The sequence below is a fragment of the Strix aluco genome, chromosome 4, assembly GCF_031877795.1.
Source record: "Strix aluco isolate bStrAlu1 chromosome 4, bStrAlu1.hap1, whole genome shotgun sequence".
Classification (NCBI taxonomy): domain Eukaryota; kingdom Metazoa; phylum Chordata; class Aves; order Strigiformes; family Strigidae; genus Strix; species Strix aluco.
This window is the reverse complement of record NC_133934.1, coordinates 108,624,686-108,651,519: the sequence shown is the minus strand read 5'-3', so window position 1 is coordinate 108,651,519 and position 26,834 is coordinate 108,624,686. Positions and strand designations below refer to the sequence as shown.

Sequence of the window (26,834 nt, the reverse complement as noted above, 5' to 3'; positions counted from 1 at the left end):
GCAAAGCTAAGCTAAACTTTCTCCTCCCCATCTCCAGCCATATCACTGTGCAGCTGCGCAATTCTCCAGGGGTAAGCTCATGGACACGCTTACTAGCTCTCAAACAAAAAGCTTCATTCTTTGTTTTTGGCAGTGAAAGCAGTGAGAAGCAGCAAGGCAGGCACACAGGTTGTGCTGAATCCTTTGGGATGATCTCTCCCATGAACCTTCTGGGGCTAGGACCGGAGCAGCAGCCTTGCTTGCCTGTCACTGTGAGGTACCCTTTTCCAGCTGTGTTGCAAAGAGTAATTGCATTCAAAATGGTCTTGCTTAGGCTGAAAAAATAAGGCTGAGTAACCAAAATATTAGTCAGTCTGCTTGTTTTGGGCTCTAGGGTCTTGCAATTAGGTATCTAGATTCAGTGTGATTGAGTGTTGTGGCAGCTTACACAGGTAGTTCAGCCACAAACACGTAAAGACCTACACAACCAAGTGAAGATTGTAAAATGCACTGACACCCAGAAAGCTAGGATGGAGCCACTATAAAATGAGATCAGAGAAAGTGGCCTGAGCAGTAGTAACTCCACCTCAAATTTCCCGTGTCTAGGCACAGTTATCAAGAGATTTGCAGTAAACAAACTTACTAGTTGCCTGTGTCCTAATCTTCATGCTACTGTGGTTGAAACTGGGAAGAAACATGAAGCTATGCATGGAATCGGTTTTGATGGCACTGATTTCTATAAACATTACAGAATATGAACATCTATAACGATACTGTTGACTTTAGCCGCATACAAGGTCTAGTAACAGTGAATGCTTTAATGTTGTTGGCTTTGCTCATTCCACCTTGACAAATTATGGATGATATGTTTAATTTCCCATTACTGGACCTGACTGCTCCTTAGATTACGGGAGGACTTTTATTTTCTTTTGCTGATGGAGAACTGAGGTACATTGTAGGGCTGTGCCCAGATTATATAGGAAGGTATGGCAGAGCAGGTAACTGAAATGAGCTTTAGCTGAACCCCATCTCAGTTCTTTCATGTGTATCTTCAACCCTGCCTAATTCTTTATGTATCAAATTCATACAGTTTTCCTTCAAGAGAGTAAAGGCTCTCTTAACGCCATGAGGTTGGAAAGATCTAGCCTTTCTTCCTTGCTTCATGAAGGTCTGCAGGGAAATAACAAGAGACCGTTGGCTTCAACACTGAGATTATGCTGCAGGTACCCATCTTTCACAAAAGATTAAAATAGTGGTTTCCCTATGAGAGAAATACAGGGAATTGTTTCAGCCAAGAAGGAGAGAAGCAGTATCAACAAGAAGCAGCAGAGATTATGCTTTCCTTCTCTGTTGAGGGCTGCTGTACTCTGACTGTCAAACTGACAAGCAGTGCTTGTGCCCTGCAGGGACAGACTGCTTCTGAAGACAGCAATGGCAACATCTGTCTTTTTACGTTAGTCAAAAGATTTTTCTCTTTATGGTTAGATTAGGTGATTATCAGCATCTCTTGACTGAAGCTCTCAAACACACAGTCTGAGGTAGTTCTTTTCAACTTGATACACACAGTCTGCCTTATAGGCAAGTAAGGTTACATAGTAAATATGAAGTACCATCTCACACTAGTCCTCCATGGGCTTCCTGCTCAGCTTCCGATGCACTTCAAAGCTCCATAGCCGTCTGGTCTCCAGCTGTCTTACAAACAACCTCTTCACCCATGAAGCATGCTGTGGGTAGGGGCAGTTGTTTCACAGGAACCCAGAACACATTGTGTTCCCAGAGTAGGTTCTTGCCTGACTGTACCTCCGGGGAACAGGAAGAGCCTGAGCTGGACTGTCCTCAGAGCTGTTTGCAAACTGTTCTCAGAAACAATGGCTGATGATTCATCTGGCATCGTCATCAACAATCCCCGGGCCTGCTTTTTAACAAACCTTCCCAAAATAAAGAAAGGGGACCTTCCCAGACAGAATCATGTATGTTTTAGTGGTGGATCTACAGAAGAGTAATCTAGGTTTAAGAGTGCTTGTAATCAAGTGATTACATATGCTTGCCTGAGGTCAGACAGTAAGCTAGTTTAGCAGCTCTGGGGACCCTTGTTCCTGTGTTGTGCTCACATGATATGAGCATGCTGACTCATCCATGTGTGGGGATACATAAATGCCTGCTTATATTGTGTTTTTGCAGGTTTTAGTAATAAAGCCAGATCTGTAGGGTTGCAATCCTTTCTATGACAACAGAACACTGCCATCACCAACATTCTGACTTCAAAATTCTTATAGTTTGAAAAAGAAACTCAGTTCCTTTTTTTGTTTATGCTAGTAACACAGAAGGTCACTGGTTTAATGTGCATAACCTTTTAAAGTTATTTCTTTGAGTAAACATTTGCTGGAAGATATCCCGTCTGGGTGATATCTTTTGCAAATGCCTGGTATTATGCTACCTAAACAAACTTGTCTTTGGTGAGCCCAAGACAAGACATGGGGTGGCCTTTCTAGAGGTATGAATCCTAGTATAATGACAGCCCAAGTGATATTACAATATCTGAAAATGAAAGAATACAGAGTGGGGAAGACTGATGGTGTTTACCTTCTGCATTTGCTAGCAGTGAAAGGATAGTGATGACTGATGAAGGCTAAGATACATTAATGAAGGAAGCTTGTTCTACTTACCAAGGATGTGAGTTGACAGAGGTTAGATATGCTAGCATGTCTGGGAATGAAATGTATCTGGTGAGTAGAGCCTACATAAGCACATAGGGAAGACATCCACTCAAAAACAAAATTATGGATGTCTGCAACATGAAATACATGAATTATTTACCCAAGGAAGATAAAATCATGCTAAAATAAAAAAACAAACAAATGTGCCTACTGTACCAAAAAAAAAATCATGGAAAGAGGACTAAATATCAGACTAAAAAGGTGAAACAAAAGAGAAGTGTAAATGAACAAAGCAAACCTTCAGCATGAGGCTGCAGGGGATGCTTGTGGTTGTTAAAGCACACATGGCTCTGCCAGAGGAAAGTTCTTTCTTTTTTTTTTTTTTTTTTAATAAGCTTTTAACCAAAAGTTAGTTATCCTTATTAGACTAGCAGATTTGAATAGTTATCACAGAGGAATATTAATGTTCTTGAAGCTCAGCTGATTAACAACATTTAAGGCTGTATCATAATTTTTTTAAGCAGGGAACTTTAGCTTAAAAACCTCAAGTCCTTTAAAAACTTTTTTCTCTCTTTCTTATCTTCTTCTCTTACACATCAGTAGATGAAGTCAGTGCTGGGTATTTACTTATGTTTCCTTAAATACCAAGAAGACAAAAGATATTTAAACACTATACATGATGTACTTCATGGAGGTGGGAGAAAAATGTACAGAAATATGCCCTTTCTTGGGATGCATCAACTCACACACCTTCCTGGAAAAGACAAAAGGGCAAACGAAAAAAAACACCCATGAGAAAAAAAAAACAGAAGCTTGTATTGCTGTGTCACCTTCCATGTCATATGAAAATACTTTTTCCAAAATTTGAAAGCATTTCGTAAGAGCAGTCAGAAGCATATTGTTTTTTTTCTTTTTCCTTTTCAAAGCAAAGTTCCACCCTTGCTGTCTGTCTCTCTTTTTTCTCCTCTCTCTTAAAAAAAAAAAAAAAAGTTTTGAGAATTTCATTTTTCTATTCACTGCAGTCCTGGCCAAAGTAAAGCCCTCTTTTACATTGACGTCAAGATCTTTACTAAGATTAGGGTTTCATTTCTCTATTGCAGCAATTAGCTAGGGAATGTATAAAAGGCTTCAGGGAAGCAAGCTAGGACTCCAGAGAGGAAAGCACTTTGCACCATAGGCAGATAGCGAGGGAGAGGGCGAGAGGAGGAAGGCAGGAATACAGGGAGGCGGCGGGGCGGGGGGGGGGCGGGGGGAGGGAGAGAGGGAAAGAGGGAGGGAGGGAGGAAGGAACAGAAAGTTTATGTACATAAACCTTTTTTTAAAAAAAAAACTATTGTTGCACCTGGTAGCTGGCTTTACTGACACAGAAATGAGAGGTCTGTTCAATGCTTAAATAGCTGAGAAACAATGGGATAGTGCAGGAAAGTTAACAATTAACAGTGTCAGCTTAAATTTTGTAACTGCAGGGAACTGGAAACACAGCTGCCTCTCTCTTCAACAAAATCAGGTCTCCTGGTTAAGGGAAGAATTTTTGTTAACATCTTAGTTTCTGAAAAATAAGCAGCTCCGAGTTGAATGAGTATCATGCAGTTATGGTTTTAACCAGCCTGCTCATATTTAACCATCTCTGCTCATTTTAAAGAGAGCAGCTGGGAGAGGGGTGACAAAGCTTTTGAAATGCTTTTTACTTTACTTTTTTAAATGAGGGTACAGAGCAAAAAAGGGAGCTGAAGGCATCCGGCTGAAGAGAAGCAGTAAAGGAAGATGGGTCTGCTAAGTGTGGATTTGCTGATCACGCTTCAGATCTTGCCGGTCTTTTTTTCCAATTGCCTCTTCCTTGCACTGTATGACTCTGTGATCCTCCTGAAGCACATGGTGCTATTTCTGAGCCGGTCTGAGTCCGGGCGCGGTGAGTGGCGGAGGATGCTGACCTCGGAGGGGCTGCGCTGTGTCTGGAACAGCTTCCTTCTGGACGCCTACAAGCAGGTGGGTACCCGGGGCTGGGCACCGGCAGGTTGGGGTGGGTAAGCCGGGAGGAACATCCCGGTTGTCAACGGAGAAGGGAAGGGAATGGCGCTGTGCGGTGCAGACTATCCCCTATTTGACGTTAAGTTTGATGGGAGCGGTATCAGCTGAAAGGAGCAGTACTTCTAAGTCGCAGCTAAGGGTTCACGAGATTCAGGAGCTGCTGTGTCTCTGCTCTGCCACTAACTCTCTGTGCAACCATGGCCATGTCACTTAGTTTAGCAGTGCCTTAGTTTCACCACCAGTACAAATAATACTCTTCATGTTTATAAAGTATAAGAATAATTGTAAAATGCTCTCGATGTTTCCACAGCTGTCATTTAATTGTTTGCCATGTGAGATCCTCAGAGATTATACAAAGACCGCCTCTTCAGATAGAGCTCTATGTAGATAGATGTCATCTATGTAACATAGAAGTGTTTTAATTAGAGTAAAAGATAGAAATGAACCTTTGTCATTACACTGGTGTTTTCTATTACTCATGTTAATTTTTATATTGGAGGAAGCATCCAAGTAATAGTAAAACCGGACACAGAGTGAAACAGAGAGACTTTTCTTCAGGTAAGCAGTGACAGAGAGACACGTCAGAGATTAAAATTCACTTGACTAGCTGAGGGACAGCTGCCTGATGATTTAAGTTAATAAAGCCAATAGCAGTTATGCAATATGTACTTTTTTTTCTCCTTTTTTCTACAATCATTACCCAGTGGTACTGCCCAGTTCTCATAAGGTAGTTATAGTTCCCTTTTATAAATTGAAAAGGTGGACCCAAAAAGATGAAATTTCTTGCACAGGCCACCCAGTTAGTAAGGAGAACTGGATTCAGAGCTCTGTGGCTTCCAAAACAGTGCTTAGTCTGTTAATGTGTTGTCTTATTTAGACCATCTAATTTAACATACCCCATGTGATGTCATGAGGTCATCCAAATGATACCTCTGTATCTTTTGAAATATTTCTTTTTGTATCGCCTTCCCCCAGTCCCCTTTAGCTCCCCCATAATGGCTTTTGTATTTGCTCTTGCCTAGAGATGTGAAGAGCTGGTGGTGTTGGTGTTTGCTGGCTTTGTGATATAGAATACATGCTACTTAGCCTGAAACCCAAGCCCTGGGGACATAATTTTCAGTGTAAGACAAATATAAATAACACTAGCTTTTGCCAAATAGGTCAACCTCGTACTGCCACCCTAGGAATCAGCCAGCTGGCTACCCAAGTAAAGTAATGCTGAATGAAGCTCACTATTCTCCTAGACCTTCTAGTTTCTGGTTTTAGTCTCTTCAGAGACATTAAGTAAGTACATTTTACAGTGGCCTTGTTAAATGGACTGGTGAACACAATTGTTCCCATTTTACAGACAAGGCAAGGCAGGACAGTTAACATGTGACTTGGTCAAGGCTCCAGTGGAGGTTGGTAGCACAGCTCTGAAACAGCCAAGTTTCCAGTTCCCACATTTGGGACTGGTGTGTGATCCAGGGTCTGGAGAAGTTGTGGAGCTGTAAGAAACCTTACATCCATTTTCAATCTCATTTTGCTTAAATAACACAAAATGATTTAAAATAAAGATGTCATGTGCCTTTCCGTACTTTCTGAAGTCATACTTTGCCTTTTCTTCAGTATTGTTGGTGTCAACCATAGAAGCTACAGGGAGGATGACGCTGTGCTATTTTTGGTGTTGGCAATGAAACTCATACTTTGAACTTTGGTAATTAAAAACTCTTCCTTATCATCATTAAATAACCAAGGTTGTTCAGGCCAATCAGGCTTTAAGGTCCCTAGAATGAATTCTGGGCCTCAATGAACTCGGCAGAAAAATGCATACAAACATAACTAAATTTATCACCTTGTTCCAAAACCAGGAAAAAACCCATCTGTGCCAGCTATCCTTAAGATGAAACTAATTGACCAACACTTCATGGAGAGACTCTGTTTTCCTTAATAGAATTATGGGCCATAACAACAGAAGATCATTGGAAACTCTTGATTGTCACAGAAAGGTAGATAAATGTAAAAATCAAATTATAGAGGGGACACAACAAACTGAGGAGCAATATGAGGAGAAGAGTCATCACCTCCCCAATAGAGGAGAATCTTCTGCTGCTTCTGTAAGGAAGAGAAAGAAAAAAATGTTTCAGATGGAAAGTTGTACTGGTAGAGTTGAAAAAATTTGAAATATACCCTGCTTTGTGGCATGTTTAAAAAGCATGAGAGATAATAAAATATATTAAAGACTGTCCCACAAAGCATCCTTTTCCTTAAATTATCTTTCTCTAAATTCCGAATAGGACTGCCCAGTTGTGATATTTTAATCTTAGACAATTAGTGAGGGTATGAAATGAAAATATTATGGAATCAGGGTACTAAACAACATATCAAGGTGTAGTCGATACCATAACCGTGATTGCTTATTGCTCCAGTTTGCCAGCTGAAGCCAGGTATTAGCAAAGTACTTAAGCAGATGCTTAAGCTCATTCCATTGAGCAGTATTTATGAGATAATCACCATTTTTCAGTTAGAATAGCAGAATTGCAGATGCCTGAAAAAAAACAAAACTAGACTGCCAGTTAGCAGAAGACTGGATGTAACTATACTTGGTTTTACTATGTTTTTTGTCACTTAGGCAGAACTCTTCCTGAGTACATTTCATAACATTTTTCACAAAAGTCCTTGATGTAAAATTTCTATTCACAGAAAAATTTAGTGTAAGCCATTCCAGAAAAACTCTGCGGGTAGATACTACGTTCTGGATTAAAGTAAATTTATACCAAGAAAGGAGCTCTGCCTTGAAAGCATGCAGACTGTCCCAGAATTAAGTGATTTTGTTTCAAGACTAGTGTGCACAAGAGATGATCTTCAAAGAGTTAGGGTATATTTGAAAATAGCTATTCTGATGCATTTTCCCTTCTAGAAAAACTTTTGAATATCTTACTCAAATTTCAACTTGCTTTTGTTCTGCTTTTTGTTGTTATGAAGTATTATTGCACATGAGTTTTTGGTTAGGGCAATTATTTCATAGGCAAGATTACCTAGCAACAGTTGAAGATTTTAACATCCTCAGTGCGGAAGCAATGCAGAGTTTGTTGTATTGTATACAGAGTATATTCAATATTTTTTTTTATTGGAACTTTCTATATGACTTGTTTTCTCCACATTTTACAGTCCCACTGGAATCAAAATGATTGATCTTGTGTTTATTTTCTTATGTAAACTTTATCAATGATTAATATATTTCTTTTTACTTCCTTAGCTCTGAGTTCAGTACCTGTCACATAGTGTTGATACTGTCTACACTGCACCAGCTTTATGATATATAGAACATCCTCCTATTTTCTGAGAGGCAAGCATGTCTTACATTACAACAAGGGAGTCTTTAGGACCAGATTAATTGTCATAACAGAGATAAATAGAGCTAGTAGTCAAGCTACATTAACTTTATGTAATTGAAAGAGTGCAACTATTTTATTTAAATGTTATTTTTCTAATTTACTGTGCTCTGTTTATCCACAGAAATGAGTGGATTGACTCCTGAAAAGCAAATCATGTATGCACGTGTGTATAGATATCTACACTTTCACGTGTGTTTGTATGTATATAGATATATATGTGTGTGTATATCTGTATGTGTATGTACATACATATACGTGTATGTGTATAAATGCAAAAATACACACAGGCATACATAATCTGCTCTTTCAGGAGTTAGTCCTCTCTCATTTCTCTGTATATGTATACACATATATATGTACACATATGTATAGATATGAGGAATGCTGTCATAGCTATGGGCGTAACATGCATGCGTGCATATATGCACGTGTGTGTAAATGTATGTTACAGTCCTCAGAAGGATGCTAGTATCTCAAGCAATGGATGGTGATGGATGTGTGTACTTGTAGAGCTTTTTACTCTCTTTAGAATGGGCCAGCAGCAAGCTCTGCCATGACAGACCCAGCAAGGAGATAATGATTGGCACTGGATCCCAACTTCACAGCATAGACCCAGCTCTGGATGTAGCAGCAAGTAGGCTGGTTCAGTAAACACCCAGTGGGATTTTCCTGAGATTTCAGGGAGGCACAATTATATTACTTTTGGCTACTTCTGCCTGGCTTATAGGTACATCATTTATTCCTAAAATAAATCAGTACACAAAGCAGGACAGCCTGAAATGGTCACGTTAAATGCATGCTGCACAGCATTATCACAAAGCTATATGTGAAAGTAATATGATGGCATGATCCTTTACCTGGTCTTTGGCTGTCCAGTAACTGATTTCTGGGGAAATCTTCTAAAGGTTGAAACAAAGACATAACCTCTGTACTTACTACTTGCATTTATTTTGTCTGGCAAGGTAAGGAAGTGTGTCTCTCTGCATTTGATAGTGATAAAGGGAATTTGGGAAAGAGTGTGTTGTATAGTTTCAGGGTTTAGAACTAGACATTGTGTGGTATTAAAAATATTATATTGGTTTTACAAAGTTCAGCCTTAGCAGAATTGTTTTCATTGACATTTGCAAATGAAAACAATCTTGAAAGAAGTGAGAAAAACAAAACCAAACCAAATTAAAACCTTTCCTGCAGTGTTTGGAACATAAATTCAACAGGATTTGGGTTTGTCATTGTTATTATTATTATTATTAAAACATTGTCATTATTATTAATATATAATCATGTTTGTTATAGTAGTGTCTGAAGACCAATCCAGACCAGGGATCCATTGTATTAGGCAGTGTCCTAAACAAGAGGAGCAGACAGTTTGTCCCACAGAGCTTACAGTTCAAACACTGAAGACAGACAAGGGGTAGGAAAAGAAATATGACAACTCCTGTCCCACATGGGGTCTCATCCTACCTGTTTCACTTTGCAGATCTAACTTCACTTCTTCCACACCACCTCTCTGCAGTCTTTCATTTTCACCCTTATGTGTGAAAAACTGCCCGAAAGGACTGCTTGCTTTTCTGTCAAACCCTTGTGAAAACCTCCTTCTGCTGTGGTAGACACAGAAAATTAGCTAACGGGCACCACCCAGGAAAAAGATCATACCCAGTCCTTGTGCCCCAGCTTTTCCTCTCCAACAAAACCACCACTGTGTATTCATACAGTGCTAAAGCTGGGTGGAAAAAAAAAAAACAAACCATATATCCAAATGAACTTCAAATGTCCCCCAGGTGCTGACTAATAAAGAGTGGTGAAGGCCTCTGTCACCTGTAGGTAAGAGTCCACAAGGGCAGCAAGTGGCCCAGTGGCCACGATGTCACAGACCATGCTCCCATCTTGAGGGAGACATAAGCCCTTAAGAAGCTTGTTGTAGGCTCTCTGATCAGAGGAACTAAAGTTATCCATTTTATTTTATAAGAGTGCAAAGCAAAAGGCTCCCTTATGCTTTCCCTCTGCCACACATACTCATTTGTGGGACTGGCAGTTTTTAAATAAAGAGAGCAGCATTTGACTAGTTATTTTTATCTGGACTGTGCCCTTTTAATTTGTCTCCCACTTTCTTCCCTCAGCTTTACACACCTGATCCTAAATAAAAGACTCTGGACTCTGGGAGAACTCCAGTCAGTTCAAGTCTCTGCTCTCCAATTCAAGTAATTGGGTCTCTTAAAGCAAGCTGCCACCTCCCCATGTCAAATGAAGAGATTCCACTCATGTATACTACTCCAGAAAAGGGCCTCCTGTAGTTTTTATCCACTGCACAACTCTGGGTCATGTAAATAAGAAAACAAAAATAATAATTTGTATAATTCTCTGACCAGAGTCTGATTATGATTTGGATGAAGCACTGAGAAATATCGTGTTGTTCAGAGGCTATATTTAGCTGAATGGGATTAAATCAGAGAATTTGAAAAGGAGCAAAAAACTCTGGGGATTCAGTTCATTACCAGTTGCTGGACTTCAGTCCTGAACACAGCATGTCCATATTTAAATGGCTAATATCACAGAATGCTAATTGTCTGGCAACACCTATTTTCTTTAGGGGATTACACAGCCTGATGAGTCTGCCCAACTGTTTGAAAATCCCTCATGCAGGGAATGAAAGCCATATTCCAGTGCACAGGATCCCAGGATGGTTATGCTAAAGCTGATAAAAGCAAAATGAGAAAAAAGAAAAGGTAAATGAGGAGGCGATGTTTTGTCCGTGGGGCTTTTCCTAGTCCTCAGGGAGAATGTACAACAAAGTTAGCAGTATGTGCTATTTCTAGCCTGTAGTTTATGAATAGGGCTTTCTTTCCTGCTCTTAAGTCTCCTTCATTTTGCAATCTGTGTGCTAAAGCATCAGCAGCCTTGTTCTCTTTTCACTCTGCATGCAGACTTGGAGAAGGAGATGCAGTACCAAGGCTGTCAAGCAAACACAAAATTTGCACAAATGATGCAAGTCACTGCTTTGGTGTTGGGCTGGTGCTTGCTCTTGTTGTTGGCTTGGATGGCTCTCATATTTGGTTGGCCTACCTTGCGTGTCCCATGCAGTCTTCGTAGGAGGGGGGTGCCTGGGCGCTGCCTGGTTTCTACCTCATCCAGAAGGCTGTCGCCGAATGCCTGAATATTCATGCACATAAGTACGTGATTGTAAAAATACTGGATTGCGTGTGAGGGGAATTCTGCTAGTTTGTTTCTCAGAATTTATATTTTGCCTGCCTTTGTGTAAGATTTCAAAAGCATTTTGGCTGAATACATGGGGGTTTTTGTTTGTTTTCTCATTGCTTGATTTTCTTTTCCAAGAGCTATTTTTTCTTTCAATAACAACAAAGAAGACAGCCAAAGCCTACAATGCAGATGATCAGCAAGGATGATATTGTCATACTGTGTCAATCGGTTCTGAGCCTGGTGAAATAAAGAGTCCCTTTGGGAACGTCAGCGCTTCATCAAGACCAATTAGTGGAGATGCTGCTGCTTATGTTTAAGCATTAACGACTGGGCAGGGCTGCTTTTTGGAGTGTCCGACACTGGCATGGAACAAGGCACCGACCTAATTACTCCTATACAAGAGCAGAAAATGCCTCATGAATGCCTGCTTGGCAAGGATGTCTCATTAAGAGGAAAAAACCCAACACAAGCACTCCTAGAAACAAAAATTAAGATGATAGGTAACCTGCGGCCAATGAGATTTACTCCATGGCTGTGGGAAATGAAGAGAAACTGCTATAAGGTGACGTAGGGCATATTTGTACTTTATTTCCTAAATCCATCTATTTTTAGGTCAATAAGGAGTATGAGAGACATAATGCAAACTTGCATAGGTGGAGAACATGGAAATACATTGCCACCCTTGGTATCAGTGTTAAATAGTACTTGAAGGGCATTCCCATGCTGTGGGATTTGTTTTGTTTGTCTGTTCCATCAGGGTTTGCAAACTCACATAGGAATAGAAGCATTTGGTAGACCTGAGTGAAGAGTTGGAAATGAGGAACTTACAATATGTAGCCTCTTTCTGCTTAAATATGATCAAGAAACAGACTGTGGTTTCCCAGTTCAAGAGTGTTGGTTAGAGTATTTTCAGTCATAATAGTTTCATTAAAATAAAACCAGAAGAGTGAGGGGAAACAGATGCTCAGATGTTTCTTGTCTCCTGAGCAGCTCTGTTCATTGCTGAGTTTTAGCTGCTTCCATCCTTTTCCCCTTACTTTTCTTCTCCTCTGAAGAGTGCCAGCAAATATTAGAAATTCAAAGTGTATTGCTTAATTGTGATTTATGAGATAAATCACATGTTATTACTTCTTTGACTAGATGAGTGCACACTCCTAAATACTGAGGTCCATTATTCATCCAGGGAGTGGGTGCAGCACAAATACTTACATGTCAGGCTTTGTCCAAAAGGCACATTTTGGGCAAGCTAGCTCTGAAAAAGCATTTGCTTGGTACTGCAAGAACAGTTAAGCTTTCTAGGTAAAGAGGGATCTAGTGTTTGTGGAGATGTGTTTCTTGAGATGTGCCCTTTTTTGGTAGTTACCAACTTATCACAAAACGCTGAGTTGTCTAGCTGATTTATGGATTGAATGCAGCCCTCAGAATGATTATATGGCTGCCACATGACCTTGACCTGTGTATTTCTTTGCTCAGGTCTGGCCCTTTACCTTACTCACTCCTGTTTTACCTATCTTACTGCAGAGAATGGCAGAGAGAAATGAGATCTTCAACAGGTGCACAGAAGAATACATACTACCTGCTAAGGTGTAGGTGGCCTGTAGCAGCACTTCTTAAACACTGCAAGATGCTTAATGCTACTTCTTAAATGCTACAGCCTAAGTCTCTGAGCCTGCCTCTCTCTGGATAGATCCTTTCTTCTTAAAAAGTGGGATACAGCTCTTTTCCTTCCTTGAGTTCAACAGACAGCACACTCACATAGCAGGTCCTAATCTCAGCTATTTCAAACCTCACTAGCTTTTGAAGGCAAATGAGCACAAGGCTTTTTTTTAACTGTTACTGAGTCTCTAGCAGATAGCAATGCTGCAGATGCAGGTTTACGGAGAGGGGAGCCACAAGGGGTTGTGCTTTCCTGGGGCATCACTTGCTTCCCTTGCCTGAAGTGCACCTGCAGCTGCACATCCCCTGTTCCCAGTGACATGATCACTATGTTCTTGGCCTGGAGACATCTGTGGGGCTCAGGCAGTCTTTCTTTCTGTGTCTCTCTTCCTTGTTGATCTCCAAGTGAATGGCGGCACAGTTGTGTCTCAATTTGCCCCACAGAAAATAGTCAAAATGATGTTTATATCGAGTGCCAACATGCTGTGAGACCTCCTCATGTAGCTGTGAATTCTGGCAGCTTTAAGGACAGTGTCTTACAAACTCTTGCTTCTGTTGCTATTCTGATGAAATAATGCTGAATCATGAATAACTGTAGATTTGTTCACGGTAGTCAGGTTTCTCAGGAAGAAATGGAGGATCCAATATCTACAATATACTTGCCTCTAGATCTGTGTGCAGCAGCAATAGCATTGGTTAAGTATTCGGCTGTTAATTCAACTTCTTACTGTATCTGACTTACCAAGACACCCTATAATGTAATGTAGACTAGCAGTGCACCAAAAGTCAAGTTATTTATTCAGTTTTTACACTGTTCTCATTCAGCATTAACTTCTATTGACTTCAACTGGAATGTAGCTTCAGAAAGAAATAAATACGAAAGACTTCAGTATTTGGCCCTGTATGTTTCTTTCAAAGCAACAGTTCTGAACATAATCAAATAGACAGGAGACAGTTATACTAGAGCTTGATGTTAAAGGCAGATATATAGGAATTGCTGTGGCAGAGCTCACTAAAAACTTACTGTCTTATGTAATACTTTGTGGTTCTATAGCAGTTGTCAGCTAAGGATCTTGGAGCCCTCTGCAGGCGTCACCTTGTTCTGGCAGTCCCTTCTGTGAGATGCTTATATTCTGTCTTTTTCCTATAGGCAGGGAAATAGAAATGGTCAGGCCAAATGACTTTTCCACAATTGCCTGTTGGGTCTGAGTTAGATCTGGGGTTAGAGTTAAGAACAGTTCATTTTCACTTCACCCTACTTCAACCATCATATAAACTTTCCCCTTTTCCTGCTGCTTTTTCCCCAATCATCTTCTAGAGAAACATTGCAGTAGAAGGAAATGTGTCACTCAATCACTGATGAAATTACTGCAAAGTAGATAGAAAACCCTTTGGAGAGCACAATATTGGATGGTCCACTGTCAAAACAGCATGATATCTTGAGTGGGTGTCTGCAGAGATCTCTTGTGTTTGGTACTCTTGAGTATTTTCCTTCTTGGATTGCAGGATTGAAGAGAATATACACATATGAAATCTGCAAACCTCTCAAAATTGAAAGGCACTGCATATGTGTTGTGAAGATCATGAATACAATGCAGAATGATTTCGGAGAATTGGAAAAATGACTTGAAATATAGGATGCAGTGCAATGGGGCCAAGTGCAAAGCACCAAATTGAGGCTGGAATGATGAATTGCCAAATTCCATGGTGGGAAGCAACTAGAAAGGCAGAAAAAGGGACCTAGGCATTAAAATTTCTCACTAGCTAACCCCTAGTCAACAGTCTACTGTTTTTCCAAAACAGTCATGTTTTGTAAAAAGCAGACATCTGGAATGTATAAACAGGTGTAGCCTATGAGATACAAGAAGTAATTGTCTGATTATTCTGAGAATTAGTAAAAACTCTTTGAACACTGCTCTTCAAGGAAGATGTGAACCAAGTGGAGAGAAGTCAGGATGGCAGTGAAAAAATCATGTCTAGAAAATTTGGCTTACAGAGAAATGTTAGAAGAAATTGGAGGTAGTCTGTCTGAAAGCAAATAAGAGTCTGTAAATACATAAGGGTGGACAGGACTATGTGTGTAGTGGACAGGAGGACAAGACAGGTCTCTGATCAAATTTTCTAACAATAATGAAGTGATATACCTGTCAGGAATGCCACATTTCCCTGCACTGTGAATGGAGATGGACTAGATAGACTTTTTGAAGCTGCTGCTTGTGATGATTTGCCATATCCCCATGCTAGTGACCATGCAAGTAGTTAGATATACTCTTTGAACAGGTGACTATTTATTTGAAGAGAGAAGCCTTAAGGATACTGGACAAGCAAGTCACACTAACTCGCTATGTTTTAATTTGTTTTGCTGTCAGGTCAAACTGGGAGGAGAAGCCCCAAACTCCAGTGTAATCCACATAGCCAAGGGTAGTGATGGCAGCAGTAGCAGCTGGAAGAGTGTCAGTGGCAAGTGTGGAACCAAATGCCACCTTCTGGATTTTGCCAACTCTGAGCGGCCACTGGTGGTCAACTTTGGTTCAGCTACCTGACCACCGTTCACAAGCCAGCTGTCGGCCTTCAGCAAGCTGGTGGAGGAGTTCTCTGGTGTGGCTGACTTTCTGTTGGTCTACATTGATGAGGCTCACCCGTCAGATGGCTGGGCTGCCCCTGGAATCTCTCCCTCTTCATTTGAAGTTAAGAAACACAGGAACCAGGAAGACCGATGTGCAGCTGCTCACCAGCTCCTAGAGCGCTTTTCCTTGCCACCCCAGTGCCAAGTGGTGGCTGACTGCATGGACAACAATGCCAATGTGGCCTATGGGGTTTCATTTGAGCGAGTATGCATTGTGCAGAGACAAAAAATCGCCTACCTGGGAGGTAAAGGCCCCTTTTTCTACAATCTGCAGGAGGTTCGGCTTTGGCTGGAACAAAACTTCAGCAAAAGATGAAATCCATTCTCTACAGAAGCTATGTCAACAGATGTGTCCCTTTAAGGTGATGTAAAAGGGAAAAAAAGAAAACATATGTTGGTTTGAATAAGGCCTTTCAGATGATTGCAGGAGAACACATTTGATAATAAGGTCAAATGAACATTAACGAGGAAAAGAAAATAAAACAAAAAACTAACTCCACGGAAACATTATTGTATGAAAAAAATCCCACTCCTGCGCTTGCTACGGGACAGAAGAGGTGAAGATGCTTCTGTGAAAAGGTGCTGCTGGCAAGCAGGAAGAGTGGTGAGGTCTGCCAGGGAGCCACCTCATGAAGTGCCTACCCTGGGGTGAGCCAGAAGTGTTGTTGCTTGGAAGGCAATCCATGGAAAGGCAGTGCCATGAATTTAATCAGTAACGTTTCTTTACCCTCCTGCAGCCAGTGCAAGCGAACTGGGAGGAGCCAGGAGGTTTGCAATTACTTTGCATAGAAATGCAGTCGAGTGTGGCAATTGTCCTCTCTCTTAGAGATTTTTATTGTTCAGAGACTACAGGAACCACCATGCAATGCATCTTGCATGCACATTGTCTGCTCAGATCAAGACGAAACATTGTATGCTGGTATTTGTACTCTCTATGGATGCCTCTGCACAGCATATTAACTATGTAATTCTAGCTATACGTTTGTATCCAGTATGCAGGCCTGTGCCTGCTGAGAAAGATGCTAAAAAGTTTATGGAGTTGGACCAAAAAGATAAAGGTGATCGAATAAGCCCATTGCAATTTGAAAACGAAAAAACCTGGACTATTGGTAACCAAACAGTGAGAACCATCTCGAGCGTGCATCATGAGACAAAACTCAGCTGATGCCAACCAATCCTCGGTTCTCAGAGCTGACAACACACATTTATCAATATTGTCTGGTTCTCTTCTCTGTTTCTTTATCCGGCTTGATTTCTTTCTGTCTAGCAATAGGCTTAAAGGTAATTTCATTTTTAGCTTTTTAAAAAGTAACTTATTTCTCTCTTTTATTTTTATTTGAGATAATGACCTTACAGATGTATGTTGGGGATGGGGGAACTTATACACAACTTTACCTCATTGAAATGGAAACCTATCTTGTCATTTACCCTGTTAAATGTAGTCATGCTGATTTTTGCTATTTCAGCTACCTGCAACTAGTTTAGAGCTATGTTAGTTTGGCTGGTAGTTGAGTTATTTGCAGCCTCAGAATTGATTAGCTGCAGTTCTGCTACCAGATGAGGTGATAGTCTGTTTGTTTCATTTGTGTTCTCAAAAGCCTTCCCAGAGAAACAGGGAGGGCAAATAGTGTGAATTAATGTGAGTGTAAAAGGTGGCAGAATTTTCATATGAATGGGTCTGAGGAATTATTAATTATGTTTAATGAGATGCTGTCAACTTAGAGTATACATTAAGTTTAGGTATTCCTGAAACTAAAATGATTTGATCAAGCCTGATGAAAAAGCAAGTTTACAATGAGCTAACCCATTTGAGCTGATAAATGAAAACCCATAAGGAGATGGACTATCAAGTTTTCTCTCAACTTAGGCAGAAACATGAAACAGATAAACAGGGTAAGTGGCAAAAATCAAATTAGTTTTTTTAATTTCTCATCCTGACAGTTGTCAGGAATGTGATGTATTAATACTAACACAGGAAAGAACAGAAAACATATACATAAATATTTTCATTTTCACAATGTCCCTTTAATATTGTGTATTTCTTCTTGCTTGGCTGTTGGTCAACTTAGCCAATGTACAGGGCATTTGGAAATGTGTTTTCAAGCACAGATCTGAAATAATGACAGTAACATGAGTGATTTCTCCTACAATCAGGTTCATGCTTCCCTTCCTTCTCAAATTTTCTTCCGCCCGCTGTTAAACATATGCACACACACACTTACACAGTTTGGTAATGTGTATCAGAGAAGCGTGTAAAGAATGGTCTTCAGACCTTCTGGGGAGTCCCACATCTCAGAAGTCTGTGTCTGTGTGTGTGTCTATATGTTTGTATGCATTTATGTATGCATATATATAATATATTTTTATGTATATACATATGCATGCACACAGAAGTGGTGTCTAAGACCAATAATAATAATTATTCTGTCCTCCCATTTATTAATGTTACTGTAACTCATTGCTCAGTGTGGAAGACTTACACATTTTCATCATTAACTGGGCTATATAACTGAAATCTTTAAACCTAATATCATAGAAACAGTAACATAGTCAAACTACATGGTTTATTTAATCCAGTGTCCTACCTCTGACTGTATCAGATGCTTCAGGGGAAGTTGCAATAATTTCTTCTGGAATTTTCATTAGTTTCAGCCCTTATTATTTTTGTCTTGTCAAATGTGATTGTTGATGTCTCATCATCCCTATGAGAGGCTGATCCTCAGTTTTGAGATCTAAACATTTCTTGAGGCGGGGAACACTAAAATAAAAACCCATCATGTTTAAGAACAAAGAAAACCAAATAAACTGAGATTTTTTTTCAGATTTAAATTGGCTACTTTTCAATGTCATTCTCATCTCTTGCTCTTGTATGCTAAAACATACAAACAGGAGTGATCCCAATTTTTCTTCTGTATGTCAGTGATTATATACTCTATATAGAAATTTACATATCATTTGTTTGTTTCTTAAGCCAAGCAATAATGCACATTCTTATACAGTTCCATATTCTTTGCTTGTTTCTGAATCTCTTCTGGTTTTGCTACACTGTCCTTTTACTCAGGTGAGTAAAGCTGTAGACATTACTCCAGGTGAAAATATGTATTGATATACCCAGCACAACATCTTTTCCTTATTATACCCTATTCTTCAGTCCTCTGAAACTTTATTAATCCATAGCAACTCCATAGCCTTTGTAAAACTTAAACTAGTAAGTCTTTTCTTTCTCTCATCTTTTCCCCATCATACAGTTGAAGTCTGAACTGTTTATCCAGGAAATGCTAGCCAAATGTTTAGCACAGCTGTTGAAACATACCTTTAGCTCAGAGGAGAGAGTCTGAGTTACTAATTCAGTTAGTTAATATCCTTTTGCATTTCTAAAGTTACAGTTATTTTTCAAGACCATTTTTCTCCTTTTGAATTTCCATTATTTTGTCTTGTTATTCATAGATGCCTGTTCATCACACAGTATAGAGGAATTATAAAATTGGCTCCTGTAAATGGGAAATCCACAAGGATTTTCCACAAGAAAAAATACACAATAACTTCATTACTTTCTTGGCAATATGAATACATTATCCTGCCCAAACCTTAAAGATAGTTCAGCCTCACTGATTATAAAGACAGAAATACATTTTGCAAATCCTTAAATTTACACAGAAAATTTGTGGTCAGAAAGCAGAGGAAGTATTTCAAAGAGAAATAGGCTTAGAAGAAAAAATTATCTTTTGTAAGTTGCTGATAGAGAAATACAAGCTATTTTTTTTGTTGACAAAATTAAAACATTTTATAGAAAAGGTTTTAAACTAAACTTCATACATTGTCCTCAGTTAGTGGTAGAAGTGGCCATATGTCAGATACTCAAAATTATTGTAACAGTGGGTTGTTTTGGGTCCAGGCAGAAATTTGCTACCTTGCTAGCATCATACTTCACAATTGGTCTAGTCTGCTGTGAGGCTGGATTTGCTTTTGTCTCTTATTCTCACTGTTTGAGGGCACAAAACCATATTACTTGAGGTGCTTTAGTGTGACATACATATTGAGCAATAGCTCACAAAATAGGTGCCTGAAAGTATTCTGGAAGGCTACTGTATATAATAGAGACCCCAATACTGTGTCTCAACATTAGTATGGGAAACTTCCAGTACTTCTTCATTTTGAGCAAAGTAAAAAGCTATTCTGGGCTATCATTCTACATTGTTCTGTGCTTAGCGTCATTATTTAGCGCTGTATAAAATGAATGTAAAACATTTTGTACAGGTGAAAACGATAGCATTTTGCTCTTGCTTGTGTAGACAATGACATAAATTTAAGGCAGCAGGAAGACATGGCCTGTCTATTAAAAAGAAAGAAATATATTATGAACTATATTGTTGAACAACTGTCTGAACACTTTGGAAAAAAAATGCAATCATTTTTATGAAGGTGATCTTGGTGGGGAAACCCACAAAGCTTCTCAAAAAGGTATCAGTGCTGTGTGTTCAGGTGTGTGTGGGGAGGGAGGTTATGTTTCTGTATGTGTGAAAGTGGCTTTCCTGTGATGTGGGGTGTAGGTTTAAGAGTTTTTAAGACTTTCATTCAGTACTATAACCAAAGCAATAAGAGGTATCAGGTTAGGGAATACTGGCCAGTTTTGTTCAACTCTGCACCATGTCTGTGCCGGATCCATATTCAGTGATCTTTGGGCCCAATTTGGAGGCTTCAGAGAAGAGAGATTAGGGTGAGACAATGAAGGCTGGTGTGCTTATGAAGATCGCTAACAAAAGAGTAATTAACTCCGTTGGCGTTCAGATGCCCTCACACTGCCATTCCTCTGTGCACCTTAGTGTTTCTGTATTTGAAAGAGGCGTCTCTTTGGGACTGTTAATAAGATCACCGGGGTGTAGATGCCTGTGTGTACTGACTATGTGTGTGTCATTGTTTAAATGTCAAAAATATACTTTGTAGGAGAGCCAGCAAAATTTTGTTACAATATGGTGCTCCATGAAATGTGCTTTTTAGATTTGTTTTTCTTGTATTATAATAAACAATAAAGGAAAATATACCTCTTTTGTGTCTTTTTATTCTTATATTGTTTATTGATACGCAGTGGAATTTTGACATTAGACCAAGGAGTCTTAAAACTGTATTTAATACAATAGCCTACGCCACCCTGACTAGATATTAAGCAATATGAGCAAACCCCTTTATAAAATAGTGGGACAAATTTAATATCTGACTACTCCTCACCTTTTAAGAAAGGTAAGGGGGAGAGAAACTGAGGGCTGCAAGGATAGCAGTTGAGTCTGCACAAAATTGCACTCTTCAAAAAAAGTATGTGCTTGAAGAAAGTATGCCGAGCTGTAGGTAGCACATGAAACCTGAACAAATTGGTTGTGAATGCATCAGTTATACTTGCAGCTTCCATTTCAATGAACATGCAAAAGGTGAAAAATAAAAGCACAGTTGAAGAGCTGTTACAGGAAAAAAATTCAAATGGAAGAATGTCCGGCAACTTCCTAAGCAAACTCACTTTGTGATTTATCTGTATTTTAGAAATTTCCTCCTCTTTGTTATCCTTTGTTACAGTTAAGTTTTGTAGGACCCTACATATGAAAAATGCTTGTGACTATAGGTAAGAAAGAACAAAACAAATCACCAACAGGAAAGCCATGGAAAAGGTTACATCTATGTGTCCCAAGCAAAAATGTTCATTACAGTATGCTTGACAGACCCTTGGAACAACCAAACAAATAACTCTCCCTAGATTATCCAGATCATATCACAAAAATAGCCCTCAAAAGTACTGAAAGGAGACTTGAGTTGTGTGAATATTTCTGTAGTCTGGTCATTAGTGATTATGACCTTTTTATCAGTTGTTGTTACAAGATGCTACTCAATATTCTGGAATAAATAAAAACACCTTTCAGGACTTGCTTTTTCTTTCATAGCTGTATAAATAACTTGTTACCAAAAATTAGACTCTGACTACTCCTAAATATTTGTAAGAGGATTTTTGTCTGGAATGGATGGTGTCCATTGTAGAAGGAAAAAATAAAAGAAAATAGGTTATTTATAGAGCAGTATCTCAAGAGGTTTGACTACTGCTTACGATCTTACTTTCTGACAAAGAAGAGAATTTCTGAGGCATAATAAGCCTTTCCCAGATATAAACTTCAAACAAAGGACCTAAATGCTGATTAAAGACTTTGATTACAGACAGATCAACTTTAGCTAAAGTGAATATCGCTTCCATGGTTTGATGCATTACTTGTCTCACTGTATATGCCTGTGTGCTTCTAATGTTCATGTTAATGAATCCACCAGCTTAAATGTGTTTTATAGTTAATGTGAAGTGGAAACACATTGAGTGAGCATCCTGTTCAAATCCTTAAAGCCTTAAAGATTTGTGAGCCTCACTATGTCATTTGGCTAGAGAAGAAGCATCCATTTTAGGTCATATATATAAAACATATAAATACCACAAATGTTTTAGTTCTCTCTAAGATAGTGACTATTAGATAAAATCAAAGAAGAAGTAGCAAGCAGGAAAAATTACTTTTTGTAAATCAGTATTTCACATATTTTCATATGTGTATTTGTATTATCCATACAGAAGCTACTATGACTTAGCTATTGGTTTGGTGTGCAGGAGGGGAACTTTTCTTCAAAGCCTTACCATCTTTAGGAATTAATCAGCCTTTGATGTCCCTTAACCCTGTTCTTTTTCCCTTATATCCTTCCTGCACCTGATTTCCCATCTCTTGCTCTTTCCTACCTGTAATACCCTTGATGATGATGCCCTCATCTCAGCCTTTTGTTTTTGTGGAGTTTGCTTAAGGCTACAGATTAGCTGAGGACTTCAGTTCAGGTATGAGTACTTTTAAAAGGATGTCAGTTGTCAGAAGGTCAAGTGAGATATGGGAGAATACAGCATTTTGTTCTGTTTATTTGTGTATTCTCAGTGCAGATCATCTGCATGCAGGTTTGCTCTCAAACATCATTTTCCATGTGCCAGCCTGTATTGCTAAACACTGACCTTCTGGGCAGATTATAACTGCGCGAACAAGTATTTAGCTTCCTGCAGACTGGAAGGGAGCAAACATACAGATTTTAATCTCAGCCCTAGCTAACAGAGTTTGTATCTGCCCATGTCTGTCAGCAGTTTGTAAAAAATAAAGCCAACGCTCCAGCCTCACACAGGGTGAAGGTCTGAGAACTGGGAATACCATACATTAGACCTGGCCAGATGTCTTATGAGACAAATCTTTCTGAGATTTTCTCAGAGACTCACAGGAAATTAGATCAATCCTTTCAAACCAGAAATTGGTGGACTATGCTTGTAAATCAAAAGAACTTGCTTCATGAGAAAAGGAAGTCTTGTAGCGGATGTTGCTATGGAAGGAGATTTTTACAAGCTGCAGAAGTTCTCTCTAAGTGATTCTTGCAGATCTTTACAGATGTACTGAATGACATTGTGGGGGACTCAGGATTTCACAGTTCTAAAACTGTCCATAGCAGTTCACCTAAAGACTGAACACATCTAATAGAAAACAGCACAACTTTGCCACTTGTGCTTCCAGGGCATCTCAAAGTACTTGAAAACCAGAAGTACATCTCTACTATAGACTAATTTGACAACAGCTAGGCTGGATGCCTTGACTGGAAGTGCATATAAACATCGTAGCTATTCTCTCAGGATATTTCTCTTGCCTGTCACCTACAACTCTGTACCTCAGTATAATGTTGCTTCTCTGTTGTCCAACACCACAGCAAACTGTCCAGCATCACACCTAGTTCCTCCTGAGCAGGTTGCAATCACCTCTTAATTTATACTCTGTGACACTGGTGCTGAGCTGATGTGAAGTTCAGGTCATCCTGTTTATTACTGGGACAAGTTTCCCAGCACTGTTTTCAGCAGCGGAAGCATCACAGTAGGTGATGCTAGGAGAAAAAATTCAACAGACCTTTCTGTTCCAATAGGACTTACTTAATGTTAATTTCAAGAGTTTTCTCATTACATGTTTAGATATGTATGAAAATCTCCATGAGCCTTCCATTTGTATTTACTTAGATCATCAAACTACCTTCAATGGGACTTTCAGTATCTGAAATGGAATTTTACAGGACACAAGTATTTTTTCAGGTTTCAGAAACTGTGTAATGGTGGCAAAGTCAAGAGATACTCCTTGTGGTTTATGATGTCTGTTTGGAGTTGTTTCTGTGTTGTAGAGGGAAGCAGAAAAACAGTCATTGTAAGCCCTGTATCATGATCTATGTCAATTTGAGGCAAAAGGAAGATTTTCAGGGCACACAAGAATCCTTCATGACTCCTAAAGCCTTCCTTTCTCTCATTGCCCCTGTTCTGGAAGCAGATCGCCACTCCTTCAGAAGAGGTATGCTGGAGTGGCCCAGAGGTGCTATGAGATATTTTCCTTTAAAGGACAGAATTTCCCCTGAACTGACTACTTCAGAGCAACAACAGAAAAAAAAAAAAAAAAAAGGACCATGAGAACTAGGTAAGTTTCCATTCCCAAACTGGCTGCGGAGGAGGAAGATTTTCCTGTTGCATTTATGCTGTTTTAATCAATTTCATGTTTTCTCCCACTACAGAAGCGAATGGGCTGCTTCAGTGATTTAAACATTTACAGTGCCAGAGCAGACTAGGCTAGTTGAATCATTTTAGCTTTTCCTCCCCTTTTGTTTGAGGCCAGGTAAATAGATACAATAAGTCATTACTGAGATCATTGCAGTCTGGATCATTACCCAGAATACCATCTGCCAGTATTTTGTCAAGCTTCTTTCTATTAAAAAACTATTAGATTACATCTGATGTTCATTTATGGACAGCAGATAAATCAGTTCACTTGACAGATAAATATGAACCCAAGTAACTATTTCTTAATTGTGTCTACTACCATATGTTGTCACTCATGACATATTTAATCATTGATAATACTTTAATTAAATATATGTTAAATCTGTTTGTCTTGTCAATAGAAGAAAAAAACAGATGGCATCACTTGATAGGGCTTTGAGTTTACTGTAGCTTATTTTTTCATTGCAGGCAATAAAGAATTCAATTTTAAAATATATACATGTAATGTATAAATAAAATGTTGCATGCATGCAGGTTTACTTCTGATATTTAGAGAACAAGAACTGTTGTGTAAAGTTGGTGATACTCGAATTTGGAAGGGAAACTAATAAGTAATAGTAGTATCTTTATTAATGAAAAAGGAACTTCCACAGAGTGTTTGAGATGTTTTTGTGTGCCTTTGTTGGAATAACTATTTTGAATATAGTAGGCAGTTAAAATATAAGATATTCCTGTTTAAATATGTATGAATGCTTAGACTGCATAATTTTCAGTTTTAGCAGAATGAAAGAAAACACTGCTAAGTTTCAAATGTAAAGATTGCTTTATAGCACCCTCTTTTTAATTTTCATATCTTAGTGTGTTAAAAAATGCTGTGGAGTGTCCTGAGGATAACTCTACTGGAAATTCAATCACAGTTCATACAAGATCATACTACTGAGTTTGCTGTCTCAGCCCTGGCAGCCTGAACCAGAGATGAGTCACCACAGAATGCAACAATCAGCGTCTCCTTCAGGGCAGTATGTAAATTTACAAATAAGTCTATCATGTGATTAACATTTCTCAAGGATTTATGAACTTAAGAAAATTAAATGTGGTTAACCTAAATACAACTGATATAATAGAACTTCACAGTTCATACTTTCCATTATTCATCACTCTCTTTTGAAATATAATCTTCTGTGATTTTTTTTCTTTTTTTTTTCAGAAACATTCCAGGCATGAACTCATCCAAAAGTTGTTGGGTTTTTTGTTATTGCATTTGTTTTTTTGGTGGAAAATGTCAAGACATTTTACATTGCTATTTCAGAATGTGGTAAAGAATAGAAATACATCCACACAATGACACACAGACACATGCATATTTTTCCCATGGAAAAAAAAACCACCCCACAACATGATCACACTTAAAAGGAGATGACCATACCAAGCATGCCTGACATTTTTCACCTGATATGTTACACATAAAAACTCTTAAGTAGGAATCTTCAAGAAAAATAATACTCATGTAAGCTGTTGAAAACTTGCAGATGAGCATTTATCTGAGGAAGACAACCGCATAACACAAACTGCACTTGCCACAGGCTAGGACTTTTATCAGTTTTCTAATCATAAAGATGAAGGCCTGGATGAACATGGAGGATGACATTTTTAAAGCAAGTTTTCCAAAAGAAGCCAGGGCATGTTGAAGGCATACTACTGGAAAATATGTGCTCTATTTTCAGAAGATTTTTCTTTCCATGGGTAAAATCAACCCCTTGGCCAGCCAAACTCTCGTTATGACTATCTAGCTATTTCTGTAGAGCCTTGCTGAAACTATTTTTTTTTTTTCTTTATTCTGTGGTCTCCCTGCATCTCTAAATAGGCAGATGTAATTGCATTGCTCTGAAAAAGCACCTTCTTTCATGAGCCTATGGAGACACATATACTTCCTTTCCCATCCACCTTATTCTGCACAGCTGTCTTACAGGTAATCTGTTTAGTGTGAAAGCCTGTGCATGTGTTTCTGGGGACTTGCCAACACACCCAGTGTGCACAGGGTCTGGTTACTCTGAAGAGCATGTTCTGGCTGTGCCAGCAGTTATACTTGTTGGGGCACAGGCAGAAAGTAAGTAGACAGACCTGGGCCGCAGTGTGGATATGGTCTTTTCTGTCCAGAATGCCACATGTCAATATTTATTGCAGAAATATGTGGATAACTTGCTCCATTTTCTTTCTTCTTCCACATCAGTGTCAAGATGTCATGTCCTAGCTGTTTCTCTGCTTCCATTGGCCATACTAACCTAAGTATTAATAAGGCATAGCATACATACAGATCAAATATCCAAAGGCACCAAAGAATAAACAAATTTCTTAGTCCACATAAAATCTTCTCCCTCATTCGATGGATTGGATGGGAAGAAAGACAGGTCTCAAACACCAGGAGTTTCCAGGGCTGTTGAACAAAGGGACAGATGAACTCTCAGGACCACCACCACCACCCCTGCCCCCATTCCTGGACAGGTACATGAGGATATAAGCTGCTAAACTATCTGTTTTCATCTGTTGATCTTTCTTATGCATTGGAAATTGTAACTCATGTAACTTTAGAAAATAATGTCAGACAAATGGAAGTGTTGCCAAATATGAAAAAGCAAGCAAAAGAAAAGAAAAATCCCATGACTGAAGGTCTCCTTCAAGGAATTGAGAAAGATTCAAGGTGGGAATCCCTGAGCACTGTCTGCAGTGGTGTACAGTAACCT

General features: G+C 39.1%; 1 protein-coding gene across 2 annotated transcripts; it reads left to right on the top strand.

Moving 5' to 3' along the window:
• The first annotated feature begins 3,937 nt into the window (after positions 1–3,937).
• DIO2 (iodothyronine deiodinase 2) lies at positions 3,938–20,564 on the top strand. Of its 2 annotated transcripts, none has more exons than XM_074824857.1 (2): positions 3,938–4,622; positions 15,262–20,564. In XM_074824857.1, exons 1-2 carry the CDS (start codon positions 4,401–4,403, stop codon positions 15,877–15,879), a joined length of 840 nt encoding a protein of 279 aa, XP_074680958.1. In that variant the 5' UTR covers positions 3,938–4,400; the 3' UTR covers positions 15,880–20,564. The 2 variants fall into 2 exon arrangements, with proteins under 2 accessions (XP_074680958.1, XP_074680960.1); XM_074824859.1 differs by having other exon boundaries at positions 15,262–15,834.
• The last annotated feature ends 6,270 nt before the right edge of the window (positions 20,565–26,834 follow it).